Consider the following 18,667-nt stretch of genomic DNA (forward strand, 5'->3'; position numbering starts at 1 on the left):
TTTCTCTTCCTATCAATAGTCTCATTTCCATGTTTGCTTTGGAACACATAAGATTCTCCTTTAAAGAATGCCTGACCTGCTGTTATGTAGTCAGAAGGGTTGTGCAAGTTGTTGAGGTAACTCTCAATATCCACCTTCTGCAGCTGAATTTTATCTTCTAAAATCTGTCTTGCTGATGACAAGGTACCCACAAATTTATCCACAGAAAACAGAAAGTCTTGTATCTGGCTATTCTTCAAGCCATCTTTTACAGCTCCCCAGTGCTGATTATTTGGAAATGATTCGTGCAAGAAAACATATAAAACACAAAGTTACCATTTTATTAGAAAAGTATTGCTTATTCACAGAATTTAGAGATAAGTCTTTCCTATCAAATCATCTGGCCACTACAGGACCCTTTGCAATATATTATTCAATGCTTTGGCGTGCCTAGTTTTAAATGGGCATATTAAATTTATGTTTGTCAGTGTGACAGAGTATACAATCCCTGCAGTGGGGAAGTGAGGAGGATTAAGGAGCAGTTCTGGACCCAGAAAGCCACAGACACTTGACCCTACTGGGCATGCTTCGAGTGGACTGACTTAAAAGGGAGCAGCCCAGATCAGTCTAGGCAGACCAAGAAGGAGAACTGTTGTATGCTGCAGGCTCCTGCTGAGAAGCTGCTGAGACCCCACCTTGCTAGGACCAGGCCCCATGACCAATCTGCTGTGGGCTCTTCAATCATGAAGGTTAACAATGACAAGCTGTGTCTGAGTACACGACTTTCCAGGGTGTGACCAGAGAGGACTGCAGAGGGGACTCTAAAATGAACTAGTGTCACCAAGAAAGGAACCAAAGCCAGAACAGAAAGTGCCCCAGGGAGCCAACAGAGTCTTTTCTGGTAGTTTAGAATCCATAGATTCTGCATCAGGGTGCTGTTCTTTTAAGACTTCTGAAACCATTATCCACACCTCATCCCTGGCAAATTTTGGAAGGCATTTCAGATTCTTCAACCTTGAGTCAAAAGTGCTATAGCTATCTTTAGAAATGTCACATTGGTACCTTCTTTGTATTTTTGTCAAATCTTCAGTAAAAGTGTTCTTAAAATGACCAACACGTGACAGGTCATCATCTGAGACTTCTACAACATGAAATATATGGCAGAATGTGCATAAAACAGAATAGAAGTCATGCAATTCTCCCCCAAAGGGTTCAGTAACACATGTAATTAATACATTTTTTTAAACAAGCATCTATAGCATGGAAGTAAGTCCTCTGGAATGGTGGCTGAAGCATGAAAGTGCATTCGAATGTTTAGCATATCTGGCACATAAATACTTTGCAATGCTGGCTCCAAAAGCTCTGTGAATATCTCTTTTCACTTTCTGGTAACACTGCAAATAAGAAGTGGGTAACAGCATTATCACTCGTAAATGTAAATAAACTTGTTTGTCCTAGCGATTAGCTGAACAGGAAGTACAAGTGAATGGAATTTCAGGCACTACAGTTTTACATTGTTTTGGTTTTGAGTGCAGTTATGTAACTAAAAAATCTAAATTTGTTAGTTACACTTTCACAATAAAGAGATTTCAGAATGAAGCAAACTGAAAAATACTAATTATTTTTTATTATCCTTTTTACATTACAAATGTCTGTAATAAAAAATAATATAAAGTGAGAATGGTACATTTTATATTCCGTGTCGTAACTGAAATACATATATTTGAAAATGTAGAAAAATGTCCAAAATATTTAATAAATTTCAGTTGGCGTTCTGTTTTTTAACAATGTGATTAATCACAATTACTTTTTTAAATCGTGATTAATTTTTGAGTTAATCCCATGAGTTAATTGCAATTAAATGAAAGTCCTAGCAAAAACCTTATTTTTTACATAAGGACAGCTGAGGGTCTCATAAAATCTCTTGATTCTAACAGCTGACGTTATAAGAAAAACACCAAATATAGTGAGAGTCACAATAAAATCATGAGAGTTGGCTACACTGCTTAGCAGGTCTATGTATTTATACTGGTAGTCAGAATGGAGTTGTCTTGTATCAGAGTCAGCCATCTGACAAAGCATTATGGCAAGGACACAAAATTGTAAAGAAAATTACATCTATGCCTCTGACTGTAACTGGTTTGGCCCTCTCTCAGAGCCTTGGGAGATGAGATAAAAGGCTGCAGAGAAGACAAACGAGCAAAAAAGACTTGAGTGGAAATAAAATGTTGCTCTGAATTCTCTCACTCAAGGTGACTTTTGGGGCTTTACTTCAGTACAATGTCTGTCTTTAAGGGGAGGAAGTTAGATACTAATCTTTCTCTCTACTTCAGTATGAAAGGAAATCAAAAGAGCAGCATCTGGAACACGTGACACCAAATTACTTTGCAGGGGCTGAAGCTTTGGCAAGTCTCCCTGCTATGTCCCTGCTAAACCCAGACACAGTACTTCACTGTGATAAAAAGGACACGGTGTGCTACAAGGACAAGGAAGGCAAGACAACGGGAGTTTGCGTGGATGAGGCAAAAGGAAACAAGCAGCATAGTGTGGATGTGGAGTGGTGGCCAAAATTCCCTCTTACATAGTTCTAATGAAACTGGGGAGGGGGGGGAATCTGTTTTTACTAGAGACAAGGCCAGGGGCGGACTGGCAATCAAAATAGGCCCGGGAAATGGGTTGAGAACAGCCCACTTTTTCACATAAAAGAATTTTTTTTTTAATTCTTTACTCCTTGACCCCCATTAGCCACACCCCTGACCTCTGTTAACCATGCCCCTGACTCCCATTAGCCATGCCTCTGGAGATAACACTCTAGGGGAGAGATCACACATGACCAGAAGTAAAAGGTGTCATGTGACCCCTCTCTAAAGACTTTTCCCACCATCCTCCTACCAATAGGGATTAGTTTGACCCCCACCAAATCCCCTCATGCAACTATCTTGCAATTGCATTAACCCAATGTGTGTCACATTAACTCAAGGGCAGGGGAAATGTTCCCTCTAAGAGTTTCCTCCCATGAGCAGAATGAATGTTGTGTTGTGCAACAGTACTGAGTTAATGTGGCTTGTTTGGATGTGCCACTGTGGCACCCAAGTTATTAATAAATATCTTATAAACCTCTGCCTTTTCCCTCTGCTGCCATGTCTCCTCCCCTTGCTCCATCAGCTCCCCTGGTGCCTGCTGCCCCCCAACCTCTCACCCTCCTCTGTTGTCCTGACTCAGACTCCTGCCCTTCTCACTGCCCTCAGCCCTCCTGAGTCCTGCCCCCCTCCACAAGCCCTTCTCTCCCCCCTGTGCCCACTCCTCCAGTATCCCCACTCTGATCATGTGAGCTACCCCTCCTCATCCCCTCTCCTAACACCTCCCTCTACACACTTGCCCTGCCTCTCTCCTCTGGTGCTGGTCCCTACCCTACAGGTGTCTGCCCTTCTGCTTCACCCCCAGAATCCCCTGGCACCTGTACCTTCCCTTACCCCTGTACCCTCCTGGTGCCTCCCCCTTCCCTCACAGCCCCTGCCCCCTTTGCCCTTTTTTCCTGATGCCCACCCCCTCACCACCCTCCTGTCAGCGCAAGCCTCTTCCTCTCCCATCCCTTCCCCCTATTTCTCTCCCTTCTCCTCCCCCACCTTCTGCCTTCCAGTTTGCGGGGCTGGAGTCTGTGATCGGGCCCCAGAAGTCCGGATCCTGCACAAGTCTCTGATTTACCTCTTACCCCGCTGCCAACCCTATATCCCCTCTGCGGGAGTCTTGGCACCGACTGGCTCATGGGACGTGTCTGGAAATGTTCTGGGCTCCCCCATTTTCCTCTCCAGGCAGAGGGTTTTTATGGACGTGTCTGCCACTGGAAACAGCCGGGGTGGAGGGGACACAGGCACGTGAGGAAGGTCCCTAGGGGTCTGGGTGGGCCAGAGGGCTGGAGAAAGGCAGGGCTATGCTCTGCAGCCAGTGCCCAGCAGGGCTCTGTGGTTGCTGCCTCACAGTGAGGGAAACTAGACTGGGCTGCTTGTCCAAGCAACCCCCCCGGAGCCAGGAGATTCCGTGTCTCTGTTCTAAGGGGCTGAGTTTGGAGAGGAGGAATCCTCCCCCCCGGCCAGTGTCTGCCCCGCTTCTGATGCAGACTGAGTGAGACTGGACACCAGCTCCCGGACCCACCCCAGCCTGGCGCCCTCCCCACTTTGCTACGCCTCTGGAGTGGGGAAGGGCGATGGGGAGAAAGGGCAGTGCAGAGCCAGAACTCCAGCAGCCACTTCCAGGAGTGGCTTGCCGGGTTTCCCCCTCCTCCTCCAACAACCACTAACCGGCCCTTTGGCCAATGGCCCACTGGAAAATTCCCGGTATCCTGCTGGGCCAGTCCGCCCCTGGACAAGGCCCAAGCTCCAAAATACGGTTTTAGTTTCAAACCCAGCATCTGAGGATATTCACATGCTCGGTTTGAGTTTGGTCCCATCTTCAGTTTTAACAAATTAAATCAAGACCCCTGGACAGCCCCACAAAACCAGTAGGTGCGGGCTTGAAGGCAATGTTCCCTCTAATTTTTTTCTATCCATGTGTTGAATAAAATTTGTAATGTGCACCAAGGCATGTGTGGCTGTTCACCACCAATGGAAGCATATGTTGCCAGCTGTGGGCACTTTGCTAATCAGCTGAGCGGCACTTGAATCTCTCCTGGGTGGCCACAGGGAACACTGCTTGCAGGCTGTGCTAAAGTGCTGTAGACCCTCTAACTGTACACATCTCTGGATTCAAACCTGGGCCTAGCTATGTTGCAATCCAGAGAAACTGACCCTTCTTGTTACTCAGGCTTACTCTCGCATCACTCACACAGTTATTCTCTTGCCTTATCATTCTTACCTCATTATGCTATTTTTAAGTCATGATACTTTTAAATATGAAAAATGAACATGAAATATTGATTTCAGACTCCCAGATAAAAATGTCAGGACCTGACCATATCCTACTAGAGACCTTCATATTATTCTCTGTTCTCTTTGACAGACTCTTCTGCTCATTTGATTTACAACTGAGATTGCAACAGCTATTAGACAAAACTTAAAATGAGTTAAGAAAACATACTTATTATTTACCTGCTGGGATTTAAGTGCTGGCACCATGACTTGGGCCAAGAAAAATTCCAGACCTTGAAGGATACTTCCATTAGTACAATCAAACATGCCAAAATTTACCTCCTTTGGGGAGAAAAAATAATTAACAGAATGTACTTAAATGAAACTTCTGCAGTTTAGTGACCTACTGAGTGAACATCGGTAACATTTAAGACAGGTGTACACACACTATAATGTAAATTTTAAAGAAATGAGAAATTTCTTACCTAGTAATATTCTGTGAGCCGCTTCTCTTGTCATTCATCACTAATGTGTTTATGGCCTCCAACTATGGGGTTTGAAGGCAGACCATTGTTGTTGCTGGAGGCTCCAGAACTAAGCTGCCCCCTTCAGCTCAACTCTTCCAAGAAGAGTTCTTCCAATGATAGAAACATACTCCAGTAACCAATTATTAGCATTATAACTTGCACCACACTGGCAGAAAACGTGTTAAAAGTAGGCTATGGAGGTTGCACAGAGAGCAGCCAACCTAAGAGAGGCTACAAGGAGGAGCCAATAAGGGTCCAACAGGCTCATAGAAAAAGAGCTACCGGGGCAGAGGTGGTCAGTTGCTGCAGGAAGCCCAAAGGAGAGGACTGGGTTCCTGGAGAGCCGCAGGAAGGTAACAACCTCAGACAGGGCAGCCTGCAAGTGGTGACAATGACAAGCGAGGCACCACCAAAAAAGAGGACACCATACAGCAGTGCTAATCCACATGACGGCCCGCAGGAGATGCCACACTAATGAGTGAGTCCCATGACAAACTTTAAGAGAGTTAGATGCATTAATCTTAATGAACAGAAAGTATTCTGGTCATACACAAGACAACCAGGGTGAACTGAACTCAAAAGAGAAGCTATTGCCAGAAATAAAATCATCAGGTAAGAAATTTCTCAGTTTGTTGCTCAGCCTTTCTCCTCATTCATCACTAACAGGAGGTACCCCCAAAGGAGTAATGGGGGAAAGATAAGCAGTATTTTCATTCTTATAGTAAAATTACAAGCTACAATGGAAGTTCCCCATAGATAAAGCAAAATCTTTGTACACTAAGGAGTTATGAAGGAACCAACCTACCAGCACCTACCTACTAAAGGATGCCTCGGCAAATCTATCAAATCAGTATCAAGGCCTAGAACAAAAAGAAGGCAGAACTATTTTGTAAGAATTTTGCAAAGAACTTACCATGGACAAAATGCTATAAGAACAACCGTTTCAACAACAGCATGATTCTTGTAGAGATACAAGAATTAATTCCAAAATCTGCTTTGGGGAAGTAATAGAGACTAGAATGACTAGACATAGGCTTGTCTAATCTGGGTGTGTCTAGACTACAGAGTTTTGTCGACAAAAGTGGACTTTTGTCGACAAAACTATACCTGCGTCTACACTACCACTGAGTTCTGTCGACATAACGTCGACAGAACTCAGCAGTTTTGTCGACGCTGGTAAACCTCATTTTACGAGGCATAATGCCTTCTGTCGACAGAGTTCTGTCGACAGAAGGTGTTATTACATGTAAACTGTCCTTGCGTCTACACTGCCATGTCGACAAAGCTGCTTGCTTTGTCGACAGAACTGAATGTAGTGTAGACGCTCTTTGTCGACAGAAGCTTTGTCGACAGTATCTGTCGACAAAACTTCTGTCGACAAAACCCTGTAGTCTAGACGTACCCATTCAGATTAACCATGACATTTTATGATACTCAGATGAAGCGAACAATGTTCCTACCACAGATCACTGCTAGGGCTGATACCTGTGTTTCTCTAGTGCTTGGTAGTAGGAATCTGATTATTCTGGAGAAACTCTACTGTAACTGAGACCAAGCAGAACTTTACTATAATTATTGTATGTATAGTACTGTATCAGCTGCAGGCCAAAACACCGTTTTACTGAGGACTGCACAGATGCAGTCCCTGCCGGTATTCCACGTAAGCTGAGCACTTAGTGGCAACCCAGGAAAGAGTCAAATACCGCCCTGCTGATTAGCAGAGCATCCACAGCCCCCAGAGTTGGCTGCATGTGTTTCTACTGGTGCACAATCCACACATGCCTCAGTGCCCATAACAAAAATTATTTCACACATGGATGGAAAACATTAGAGGGAACAGAGATCCCTGCCCTGAAGAGCTTTGTTTTCCCTCACACCAGAAATGTAAATTTGACCAGATCAGTGAATGAAATATCTCAGTTGAGTTCTGTCTGGATACCAAACTGTATCAGAGATTAATGGAGATTCCATACTGAACTACACTTCTCTTCTGATGCCCAGAATGGTAAGTGTAGATGTTCCTGTCCTGGTCTACATGAAGAAGTTCCTGCTTCAAGAAGCTTTTGAAAGGTTCAGTGAGGGGGCTCTTGGCTATTTAGCAAGTCCAAAGTGCCTTCAAAGCCAGTAGAGGATGGCAAGAAGGACATCAACTCTCCCTCTTTTCTGTATACTTTATGTGAAGTGTCTTGAAAGGTTGTAGATTCTTTTCTGCTCAGAAAACTATTTTCTTTGCCATGGAGACGTGTAATGTCTGGCTACTCCCTAGTTTTGGAAGGAATATAAATATACGTGTCTCAGTCATAAGCCAACACCTAATGGAAAGTAGGTTACTTTCCTTCAGTTGGGTTGCCTCTCAGCCTATTTGTTCGTACCTACTCAAAAGGGATATTTGGATATGATCTGAGAATGACACCTGCATTGCATCATTTGCATAGTCTCATGTCCTCAGAAGGATAGTTTGAAAGATCCACTCAGAAATGAAGCCAACACAAGGCCTGACTAATCCTAGCCACTTTTTTTGCAGAAGAGCAAATACGCTCTTTTGGGAAGCCCAGTATGCCTCGTTCTATGAGAAATAAGAGCTCCTCCAAAAGAGGAGGCTTTTCTGCCATTTGGCCCCATCTAGGCAGGGCCAAATGGTGAAAAACCCTCTTCCGGAAAAGTGATCAGAAAAAGCTACAGTGTAGACTCAGCCTCTGTTACTAATGTCTCTACTGTGTCCTCAAATGTTTCCACACCTGTGGGTTTGGATGCAAAAGGTATCTGTTTAGGGTTACTGATTGCTGTTCTGAGTGTAACATGGCTTCTTTGTACTCATCAAGTTGGAAACCATTGCACACCACAAATCACATCAAGGGTTTGACCTGAGAGGTCTCACTGCAAGCCATGATCATAACAACAGAAATAGATGAGTCACTAATTTATACCAAGAGGGCTTTACTTACTGAATATATGAAAAGCCTTTGATCTCCAAAGCTTTAACTGAAGCTTTCAAATTGCTGCGCAGTGTGGAATCAGTTTTATGGTTTATGGGCATGCTCTTGACATCTTGTCTTGGAAGAGTACAGCTGGTTTTGTGGGGCAGTTTGTGGCACATCTGTGTTACTTCTCCTGGCTTTTTAAGAGCAGAGGTAACATGCTATTCAACATGACCTCAAGACCATATAGCCAAGGATGGGTAATGGATAAAATAACTCATTTGTGGAAGTAGCCTCTGGGAGCCTGAAAGGTTTCCCGCCTGCTCCCTCGGGTTTGCTAGTAATTTCTCATTTACCCTGCTATAATCTCATGACGGTGCACTTCTGTGTCCCTTTGTTTTGGTCACACCCTGCCACGAATACTCCTTTTGCTTGTGGAGCCAGCCTGTGGAGCAGATGAAAGGGGGTCATTGAGATGAAGACCTTTCCCTGCTTTTCAGATAGAGATTTTTCTCAGTTCTTTTCCTTGTCAGAGGAAGGGTATATGGCTGACGATCACAAGGCACAAATCCTATTTCACTGCTGCCTGAACCTGACCTGAGCTCTGGTCCATGACAAAGCAAGAGTCTTTGGGATAAAAGCCTGTCAGGCACAGTTTCAACTACATTGCAGACTGAGGGTAGGGCTGCATAAGAAGGCCAGGCTTCTCTGCAAACCCAGATGTACCACAGGGAGCCAAATATAGCAGAAAAGCCCCAGCAAACACTGCTTCTGGGGAAGGCAACAGAGAAGGTGTTTAACCCCTGATCTTCACCTCACTTGTTCTTTTAAGAATACTACTGTAAATTAGTGTATATAACCCGCGTCCATGTATAACCCGTACCCTTGTACTACCTGAGGTTTTTCTATCCTGTGTAAAAATAATAATAAATTGCCCATGGACGTGTATAACGCGCAGAGAATTCTGCAGCAGCCCTGGGCACTTGAACACCAGTGCGTAGAGAGCAGACACAAGGCAATGGCCATCCTGCTGTAAGCGAGCCAGCCGGCCTGCAGGAAGGGAGCCACGCTCATGCCCAGGCGCACCCCACGCAGCCACAGTCAGGCACCACCCACCCTCCTCTGGGTGGGGAGAACGGAAAGGCAGAGCAGACGCGCTGGAAGCTCGTCAGGCCCTGCCTGCAGCGGAGCTAACCCAGTTCTAATGGGGGGGCAGGCAAAGATGCTTAGGGGAACTGATGCTCCTGGAGTGACAATCAATTTATATAATATATGGACATGTATACCCCGGGGAAGGGGAGGGGAGCAGGATTTGTAAAACATGTATAACACACGGGTAATATTCACTAATTCACGGTAATTGCTGCCTTGTGAGGGACACGCTTACTTTTGCTTTTTGTGACCCAAAGTCTCTGAGGTTTGCAGCACCCCTGAGCACCATGAGAATCCTCCAATTCATAGTGGGCAGAAGAGAAGCAGAGTAGGAGCCCTGAATTTTAAATTTCCTGAGAGTCAAGTACTCACTTCAGTACTTGGTGGGGAGGGGACCTTAGATCCATTCAGTAATGTTTCTCCCTCTAGCCAGGTCTGTTGCAGAACTTATGCGAGGAGCTGCCCAGCTAGCATCCTCTTCATTTTATATTCCCTGCCCAAAAGCTCAGAAACTCCTGGTCAGGCTTTTTCACGTTGGAGTCATGGTTTTTTTAGAACGTGGTGGGGACACCTGACTCTGGCACTGCAAGGGTCGGCTGGCAGAGAAGAGGTGGAGAATAATAAACTCTATGTAGAACTGTAAACGCTACCTCACATGGGGAACACCGCTTAGATTTAGCCCAGTGTTTATAGGACAGCTCTGCCATGCCTGAGTGGAGGCTGAGGAGTCTAGACGGGAGGTGGTGAAGTGCCTGCTTCACGTGGCTGCAACCATCACCCTGGTCTTTACCCCATCCAGGGGAGGGTCAAGGAAGAAAGGAAGATTATAAATCACAACTGCGCAAAAATGAACAATTAAAATAATAAAAAAAAATGTTTGGGAGAAACTGAATCACCACCTTGCTCTTCTGCCAAAAGCAGAAAATCTGGTAGCCTGAGATGATGGATGGACTTAGTCCTGGAGTCTCCAGCAGCAACATTGGACCACTCATAATGTCCATAGATGGGGGGCATTAAGCCATTAGTGATGAAAGAGGAAAGAAACTGGGCAACAGCATTCATCAGCTTTTCCATAAATAAACGTATCAATAGTTTGGAAGGGTATAGACTCAGACTCTCTTTTTTTATTCTTGAATGTTAAATTTGACACGTTTGGATTCCCTTTGTGTTTCATGAAAATGACAACCTCTCCAAATCTCTGAAAATATTAAATTGTATTTTACGGTATGGGGCAGGGATATGCTTTGGATTATATGTTATCTTTAGTTTTAGGGAATATCTGCTTTTTAATGTTTTAAAAGATGCATCTGTTCAATTTGGTGTTTGCATAATTTGATTGTATAGCTGCAAAGGAACTTGAATTGACAGTGGGTAGAGGAAAGCACGGCTTGCAGCCAATTGTTAGTAACACTTGTGTTTGATGTTACCAAGACTTGATTCTGCAAACATATAAACACATGAGTAGCTTTTACTCACATTAGTAGGATGACCACACATGAGGCTAAATTTAAACACATGCTTGAGCAGGATTGGGGCACAGATGTTTAATTCACCCAGATTCAAGATGATGCAGACATTAAACAATGTCAAATAAACAGTCACACCACTTTATTCCAAAAACAAAAACAATTAATTAATTGTAAATTGTTTTTGAATGTGGTGACAATTTAAAATTATCAGAAAAACAAAGCCTCAATTTCACCTGTCTGCTAACTTGGGCCCTGAGTAAGCAAAACACTTAAGTATTTGCTTAATTCTAAGTGTAAGTGCTTTTCTGAACAGGAATTGACTGAATTTTATGCTTAAATGGTTAAGTTAAACACAAGTTAATGGTTTTTTGAATAAGGGCCTTAGAGCCAGCAACATGGTCCTGTTGAAATCAGAAGGGAGGGGGGGGAGGAATATAATCCTGAGTTATGCCAAGCGTCCTCAGCTCCTTTTTTCTGCTGAAAATGTCTTGATAAGCTGCATAATAGTGTATTGGATAAGGTGAACACCTTTGCTGGTATGCATGTATATTTCTTTTAGAAAGACTAAGTTCACTAGCTTCAGTAGCTATGTCCATCAGAATTCTCTTTAGTCCTGCTGTCTGGAGGACTAATTAGTTAACTGGTTAAAAGTTATGTTTCACTAATTAACCAGGATCTCCAGGGTTGACTCAGCCCAGTCAGAGTAGCCCCCAGCCTGCAAAGCTGCCGGATTTGTGGATGCAAGCCCCCTGGGGCTGCCGGCTGCTGGCTCCTGGTCCTGTAGGGCTGCTGGTTCTCAGCCCCAGCCTGCAGCCTGGTGAGACTGGAGCAGCCTCCTGCCTGTGGCTGCTCCTGCGCATCAGTTAACTTGTTACCCATTCACATCCCTAATACTGACCTCCTTGCTCACCATTAAACGCAGTGTCTCACTGACTCAATGGTATATTGAGTCTGCTTCGGCCCCTGGGTTTGAATCCCAAGTATCCTTCCTTAGTCTTCTAATTATGATTCTGGACTTAGGCCTCATCTCACAACCCTTAGCCATAGGAACAGCCCCATTTACTTCATATGTGTTAGTTGCATGAGTAAAAATTAATCATATGAGTTAAGTCTTCAGATTTAGACTCTTAAATTTTTCACTATTGAATTTTACATTTTCACATTGGAAAATAAGGGAATTTACTCATGAGCGGGGTCATCACCTCTTCATTTATCATAGGGTACATCTAGACTGGCAGGTTTTTCCGGGATACCAGAGGTATCCCAGAAAAACTCTGCCATGTGCAGGGAACACATTTGCTCTTCCACTTTTTTTTGCAGAAGAGCAAACACGCTCTTTTGAGGAGCCCTGTATACCTCATTCTACAAGGAAAAAGAGCTCCTCTGAAAAAGGAGGCGTTTCTGCCATTTGGCCCCATCTAGATGGAGCCAAATGGTGGAAAAACTTCTTCCGGAAAAGCAATCAGAAAAAGCTACGCAAATTGCTTTTTCCGGAAAACAGTTGTAATTTAGACCTAGCCATAAATCATGTGCATAAATCCTGAATAATTATTCACATTGAACACTGCCAGGTTGTAAATATCTTTTCCAGATCATGGAGGGACATTCCAACATATCCTACTAGCCCTTTGCAAGCATATACTGCCTGCTGATCCTGTTTGCAGTCAAGTCCAAAATGTTAAGCAAGCGTTAAATATTACATGATTGTTGTCTGACCTGAGAAATATTTGTTGTCGTTACTGCTTTATCTGTAGTCCGTAGGAAAAATGCACATGTTCCTGTTAAGGCCTGTAAAACAGACAGATATAATATTTACAAGTAAAAACAATACACTCAACAGATTGGAAAGAGTGGAAAACAAAATTATAAAGAAAATCAAGTTCTTGAAAATATTTAATGGACTATTTACTGAGTCTACTGTACACATACATGCAAATGCCTGGTTCTCAAATATCAATCACAGTTTTGTTGCTCAGCTGGCATTAATTCACTGAACATAACAGGAAATGTTAAATTTTCAACCGTTTCAAGTACTTTTGTATTCATTGTATTTTTAGGCCAGAAGGAGCCATTTTGGAATATTCTTTCCTTACATTTATGTAATTAAAAGAATTCCTAGAGGTATATTTTTTCTAATCCACATACAATTTTAAATGTCAAACATATTTTTTTTCCTTTTTGGCGCATTAGAACTAAGGGCAAACATCACTATCAATTTCTCAGACAACATTTGGATAAATTAAAAGTATTATAGCCAACCAAGCTTTAAAATAAAATGAAAATCTTATAAATCTGAATAATCTCCTTTTTTAATGTATTTATATAATGGTCTCACTTAGGAACCCCAATCAAAAATGAGAGCCCTACTGTGCTAGACACATACAGATATGCAACCAGAGATGGTCAAAAATATTTGCACACAATCTTTTTCTGTCAGAAAATGTGGTTTTGTCAAAAAAAATCTGCAAAAAATTATGATTTTGTCTAAATCCTTTATTTTTCTGTCAGAAAAATTTAATGCAAATTCTGTTCAATTAGTTTACATAACATTTTGATATAGTCTTTTTGATACAAAAAAACCCTTCAGTTTTCTAACACGGTTTTGGATTCTGGGATTTGTTTTCACTTCTTTCTCTCCCTTCTGTAATTTGTCCCTCTTCTTTTTATATGGTAAATTGAGGAAAGCACTCTGAAAATTACAACCATAGTGCAGTGTCCCTTGCTTGAAGGACACATCCACAGTTTATGAGTGCTCTTGGTTTCTTCGCTGACCCTCAGTTCTCACAAAGCAGTAGTCATGAGTAACGCTTTCTAGGAATCCCCAGTTGTATTCCACCCCATACTAGTGGATGTCATGACCTTAGCTTATATGCCTTTGCCACTTCTGATCTGGAAAGCAGCAATGCCATATGTCTGGGCATGAAATCATCATTCATTAAGAAGCCCCAACTAGTACAGAATACTGCAGTGCATCTCCTCAGCAACATAGGCCCTACCCCGGCTTCCCATAGTACATTAAGCCGAGTTCAAGGTCTCTGTCCTTATCCTGAAGGCACTCAACAGCCTGGGCATAGCATATTTAAAAGATCACTGAAGCTCCAGAACAAGGACCATGACTCAACTCCTTAGGCACAATAGGACTTTCTACAATTTGATAACGCTCATCTGCACAAGGGACCGAACTTTCAAGGTTTAGAACGTGGTGTAAACTTCCGTAGGAACTAAAGATCATCACAAACCTCACCATTCTTTGCTCTACTGCAAAACACACATTTTTAACTTGCCTTTTCTGATGACTCTTCTACACAAACACCTAGTTTGTGACAAACCAGGGTGTCAATCTACCCCGTACTAATCAGCTGTATACTATGTGATCATGTGGCTCCTGCTGACAAAGCCACAGAGTTTAAGGTCAGAAAGGACCTTAGATCTTCTAGTCTGACCTCCTGACCTCCTGTATATCATAGGCCACCAACAGCACCCAGCACCCGCACACTAAACCAAACAACTGAAATGAGACGAAGGTATTACAATCTATGGGGGTATGTCTACACTACAGCGCTAATTCGAACTAACGTAGTTCGAATTAGTTAATTCAAACTAAGCTAATTCGAACTAGCGCAGCTAGACTTAAAAACTAGTTCGGATTAGCGTTTTGCTAATTCGAACTAGCGCGTCTACACAGAGTGGACCCTGAACTGGGGTTAAGGATGGCTGGAAGCAGTGCCGGCAGGGCATCAGATGAGGACTTAGAGAGTGGAGCTGCTGTCTCAGGCTAGCCGAGGGCTGTGCTTAAAGGGTCCCGACCCCCACCCTGGACAGACAGTTCTCAGGGGGTTTCCCGCTTGCAAACCAGTCCTGGCTTGGAGTGCCCTGAGTGCCCACACTCGGCACATCACAGCACTCGGCCATCAGACCGGCTGCACTTGCCGCAGGCTGCCATCTGGGGAAAGGGGTCAATCGGGTGGCTGCAGGAAAGTTTCCACCCCGAGGAGCCCGCAGAGCCACCCCAGTCCTCCCCATTGGGGGCTCGTACCCCATTCCTCCCTCACCTCCTTCCACTTACCCTTCCCTAGCCCCCCTTCCTGATGTACAAAATAAAGGACACGTGTGGTCAAAAATAGAAACTCTCTTTATTGAACAAAACTGGGTGAGACTGGGAAAAGGAGCTGGGAGAGGGGAAGAGAGAGGGAGGGAGAGGGGAGGGCAACTACAATGATGAGGGGTTTGAAACAGGTCCCATATGAAGAGAGGCTAAAGAGACTGGGACTTTTCAGCTTAGAAAAGAGGAGACGGAGGGGGGATATGATAGAGGTCTATAAAAGCATGAGTGGCGTGGAGAGGGTACATACAGAAAAGTTCTTCATTAGTTCCCATAATAGAAGGACTAGAGGACACCAAAGGAAAGGAATGGGTAGCAGGCTTCAAACAAATAACAGAAAGTTCTTCTTCAAGCAAATAGTCAACCTGTGGAACTCCTTGCTGCAGGAGGCTGTGAAGGCTAGAACTAGAACAGAGTTTAAAGAGAAGTGAGATAAAGTCATGGAGGTTGGGTCCATGGAGTGCTATTAGCCAGGGGGTAGGAATGGTGTCCCTGGTCTCTGTTTGTGGAAGGCTGGAGATGGATGGCACGAGACAAATGGCTTGGTCACTGTCTTCGGTCAATCCCCTCCAGGGTACCTAGTGTTGGCCGCTGTCGGCAGACAGGCCACTGGGCTAGATGGACCTTTGGTCTGACCCAGTATGGCCATTGTAAGCTCAGGGCTCAGGGTCGGGGGTCTCACTGGACCACCCTGATTTTCATGCAAACCTGCTCCTGGGTGGCCAGGCTGGCAGCTATCCTGCCCTAGACGGCCACTTTCCTGTGCCTAGTGCGGAGGTTGTGGACGAGGTCCACGATGTCTGCACTGGACCAGGCGGGCGCCCGCCTCTTGAGGTCCCGGGCAAGCTCCCGGGAGCTGCCAGCCTGGTCCCGGGGAAGAGGGGGAGGGCTGGGTGGCAGCAGGTGGCTGGCTTGAGCCGTGCCAGGTGCAGGGTCTGCTGGCTGGGTGCTGGCAGGCTTGCACCTGACACGGGCACCGTAGGCAGCCCGTGTCCCTTTAAGGGCTCCGGGGCCGGGAGGGGGGCAGTAGAGTTTCCCTGGTGTTGGCCAGAGTGGCCACCAGGGAAAGCTGGGGAGGGCTAGCCTCCCACTAGTTCGAATTCAGTGGCTACACAGCCCTTAATTCGAACTAGTTAGTTTGAACTAGGCTTAGTCCTCGTGGAATGAGGTTTACCTAGTTCGAACTAAGCGTTCCGTTAGTTCGAATTAAGTTCGAACTAGCGGATCGCTAGTGTAGCGCCTATCAAAGTTAATTCGAACTAACGTCTGTTAGTTCGAATTAACTTTGTAGTGTAGACATACCCTGGGAGATTAGAATTAGGCAGAGAATAGGAGCTACTGAGATACACCAGTACCCCCACAATGGCATGGAAATGGTTAAATGAGATATAGGCAGATAGTTCTTCCAAGTGACATTGCAGACAAACACTCCCCCAAGATCACTGAGAATTTGTCCTAGAACCTGAGCATAAGAGCAAGAACCAGACAGCCAAGCACCTGAGAGAGAAAAAAATTCTGTGCTACCTAAGAGCTCTGGCCAACCACACACAATGTCCCAACTCCAACTGTGGCCATCACTGGTGCTGCAGAGGAAAACAAAGATTAAAAAAACCCTCCTCCCAGGATATCTCGGGGCAATCTGTTCCTGACTCCAGCCAGTGGCAGGCCTAAACCCTGCAGTGTGAACTTTAGGAACATAAGACAAACTAGAAGTAAGCTCCAGAGCAGTTGAATCCTGCCCCCTATCATCACAAGCAACCTCATCACACAACTGCATTCATAAATTTGTTCAGCTGTCTATTAAAACTACTCAAGGCTGAGCCCACATGTCACTAGAAGATGTACAAATATTACAGTGATATGGGTGGAATTCCCTATGTAGAGTAGGATTGAGCCAAAACTAAAAGCTTTTTGTTGGAAAAATACACATAATTTTTATCTTTTAAAATATACAGACTCAAAAATACTTACATTTTAAAGAACAAAAAAATGTATTTTTGTGGTGGGCTCTCTCTAAACTAGACGACGACTGGATAGTAAATTACACTCACTAATTTGTTTTAAACAGCCAACACTTACAATACTATTAGCAGTGAATTATTTGACTATCTCTCCTGACAATGAACTCGGTCAACTTTCCTGTAGAATTACCATCTCAGTTTATAATCTGGTGGGAGATCTTGCAATTATGGAGATGTTAGTATATATAACAATTATATAAAGCTATTTTAACATTGCACCATAGTTAGCACTTGCCAGTATACCATATTTTCCATTATCAAAGCATTCATAAATGTAATCTAAGGAATACATTGATCATACCTCAGTAGAACCCATTGTAATAAATAACTTCTTCTGCAAAAGTGAACTGGGGGAAGACCCATCTGTCCTCAAAGGAACATTTGACTTTTGCTGCCAATTAAATTATAAATAAGATGTTACTAAAATCAAATTCTAAGGAAATAATTAATCATTACTGATTCATGCTACTTGAAATGTATGAATTGTAACTATAGTTTATTCTGAATCAGAGATTAATCCACCAGCCCAGACATTATCTTTGGCTCACTTTTATCTGAGTAACAAGTGCACAATCACAGCCTTCTGCAATTGGTTTAAAAGTTCCCCTGAAAACACTTGGAGGAGGGAGAAAAAAAATGTCAGAAAACTTAATTTGCAATGATTCTTAGGAAAGCCTCCTTCATGCGACTATGTTGTTCAAAGCCACATGGAAAGAGCAGAGACCATGGCTATGTAGCTTTACACAGCTTCTGGATCCATGGAGAATTTACTGTCCAACCCCGAAGGATCTTGAAGAAAGTGCAAGGGAATCTTTTCATCTCTCTCTCTCTCTGAAAACTTAGCTCTCACAAAAGCTTTGCTGTCACTGTCTCCCTTTACTGTGCTTGCACACACTGCCTTCCCATCCTTCTGAAAAAGGGAAGAAGCATTAATGTCTGAGTAAAATTTACTTCTGTGTGTATTTCTGCTCTGAAATTCGCCAGATCCCTCAGGGGGTAATGCCAGATAGAGACTGCTTCCCAGCAGTATTCTTGCTGCCCAAAACAACCCCGACAAACCTACAATGCACCAAGTAAACAGAAGGCAGCTGAGGAGGTGAGGAGGCAAAGAAGGCTAAGTTACCTTTACTATTTATCCTGGGGGCAGCAAGAGTCCAATCAGCCTCCAGAACCAGTCAGAGCAGCAACAGGGCTGTTCTATCTTACCTCAGCCAGGACAATCTCCAAGGGACCATTCTATTGATAGGGAATCAGTGGAGTACATCACATTCCAGTTCTACCCCTTCACAGTGCCAAAATGCCCCCTCTTGCTTCAATATGCTTCCCCTGCATTGGGCGACATGAAGGGACTCAGGGAAAGCCAATATAAGCTGGAGGAATCCTCCATTTCCTCTGTAGGCCAATTTTAAGGTCCCTTTGTGCTACTGTGGCATCACAAAATCACCTTAGTAGGAGCTGAGGACTTGACCTTTTCTATTAATGGGGGTGCCTCAACCAGCCTTCATTCAGAGAGGGAGAAACCTAGAACAGGGGCACCACTTCCTATCTTGTCTCCACAACTAGTCTGCTCCTTTACCCTACTTGAGAGTATGGAATGGAGAAGAACATGCAGCCACTGTGATTTAGCAGGAATGGATTAATTTTTCATTTTTTTC

At 44.0% G+C, this 18,667-nt stretch overlaps 1 protein-coding gene across 1 annotated transcript in view; it reads right to left on the reverse strand.

The window, feature by feature from the left end:
• Positions 1-18,667, reverse strand: part of LOC102447295 (dynein axonemal heavy chain 5-like) — a 296,662-nt gene that overhangs the window by 262,806 nt on the left and 15,189 nt on the right. Inside the window, exons 6-9 of the mRNA XM_014581788.3 lie at positions 17,314-17,403; positions 12,606-12,677; positions 5,064-5,165; positions 77-263 (exon numbers count right to left, since the gene is read on the reverse strand). Coding sequence (XP_014437274.2) covers positions 77-263; positions 5,064-5,165; positions 12,606-12,677; positions 17,314-17,403 — 451 coding nt within the window. The remainder of the gene's footprint in view (positions 1-76; positions 264-5,063; positions 5,166-12,605; positions 12,678-17,313; positions 17,404-18,667) is intronic.

Source organism: Pelodiscus sinensis, chromosome 2, assembly GCF_049634645.1.
Source record: "Pelodiscus sinensis isolate JC-2024 chromosome 2, ASM4963464v1, whole genome shotgun sequence".
In the NCBI taxonomy this organism is placed as follows: domain Eukaryota; kingdom Metazoa; phylum Chordata; order Testudines; family Trionychidae; genus Pelodiscus; species Pelodiscus sinensis.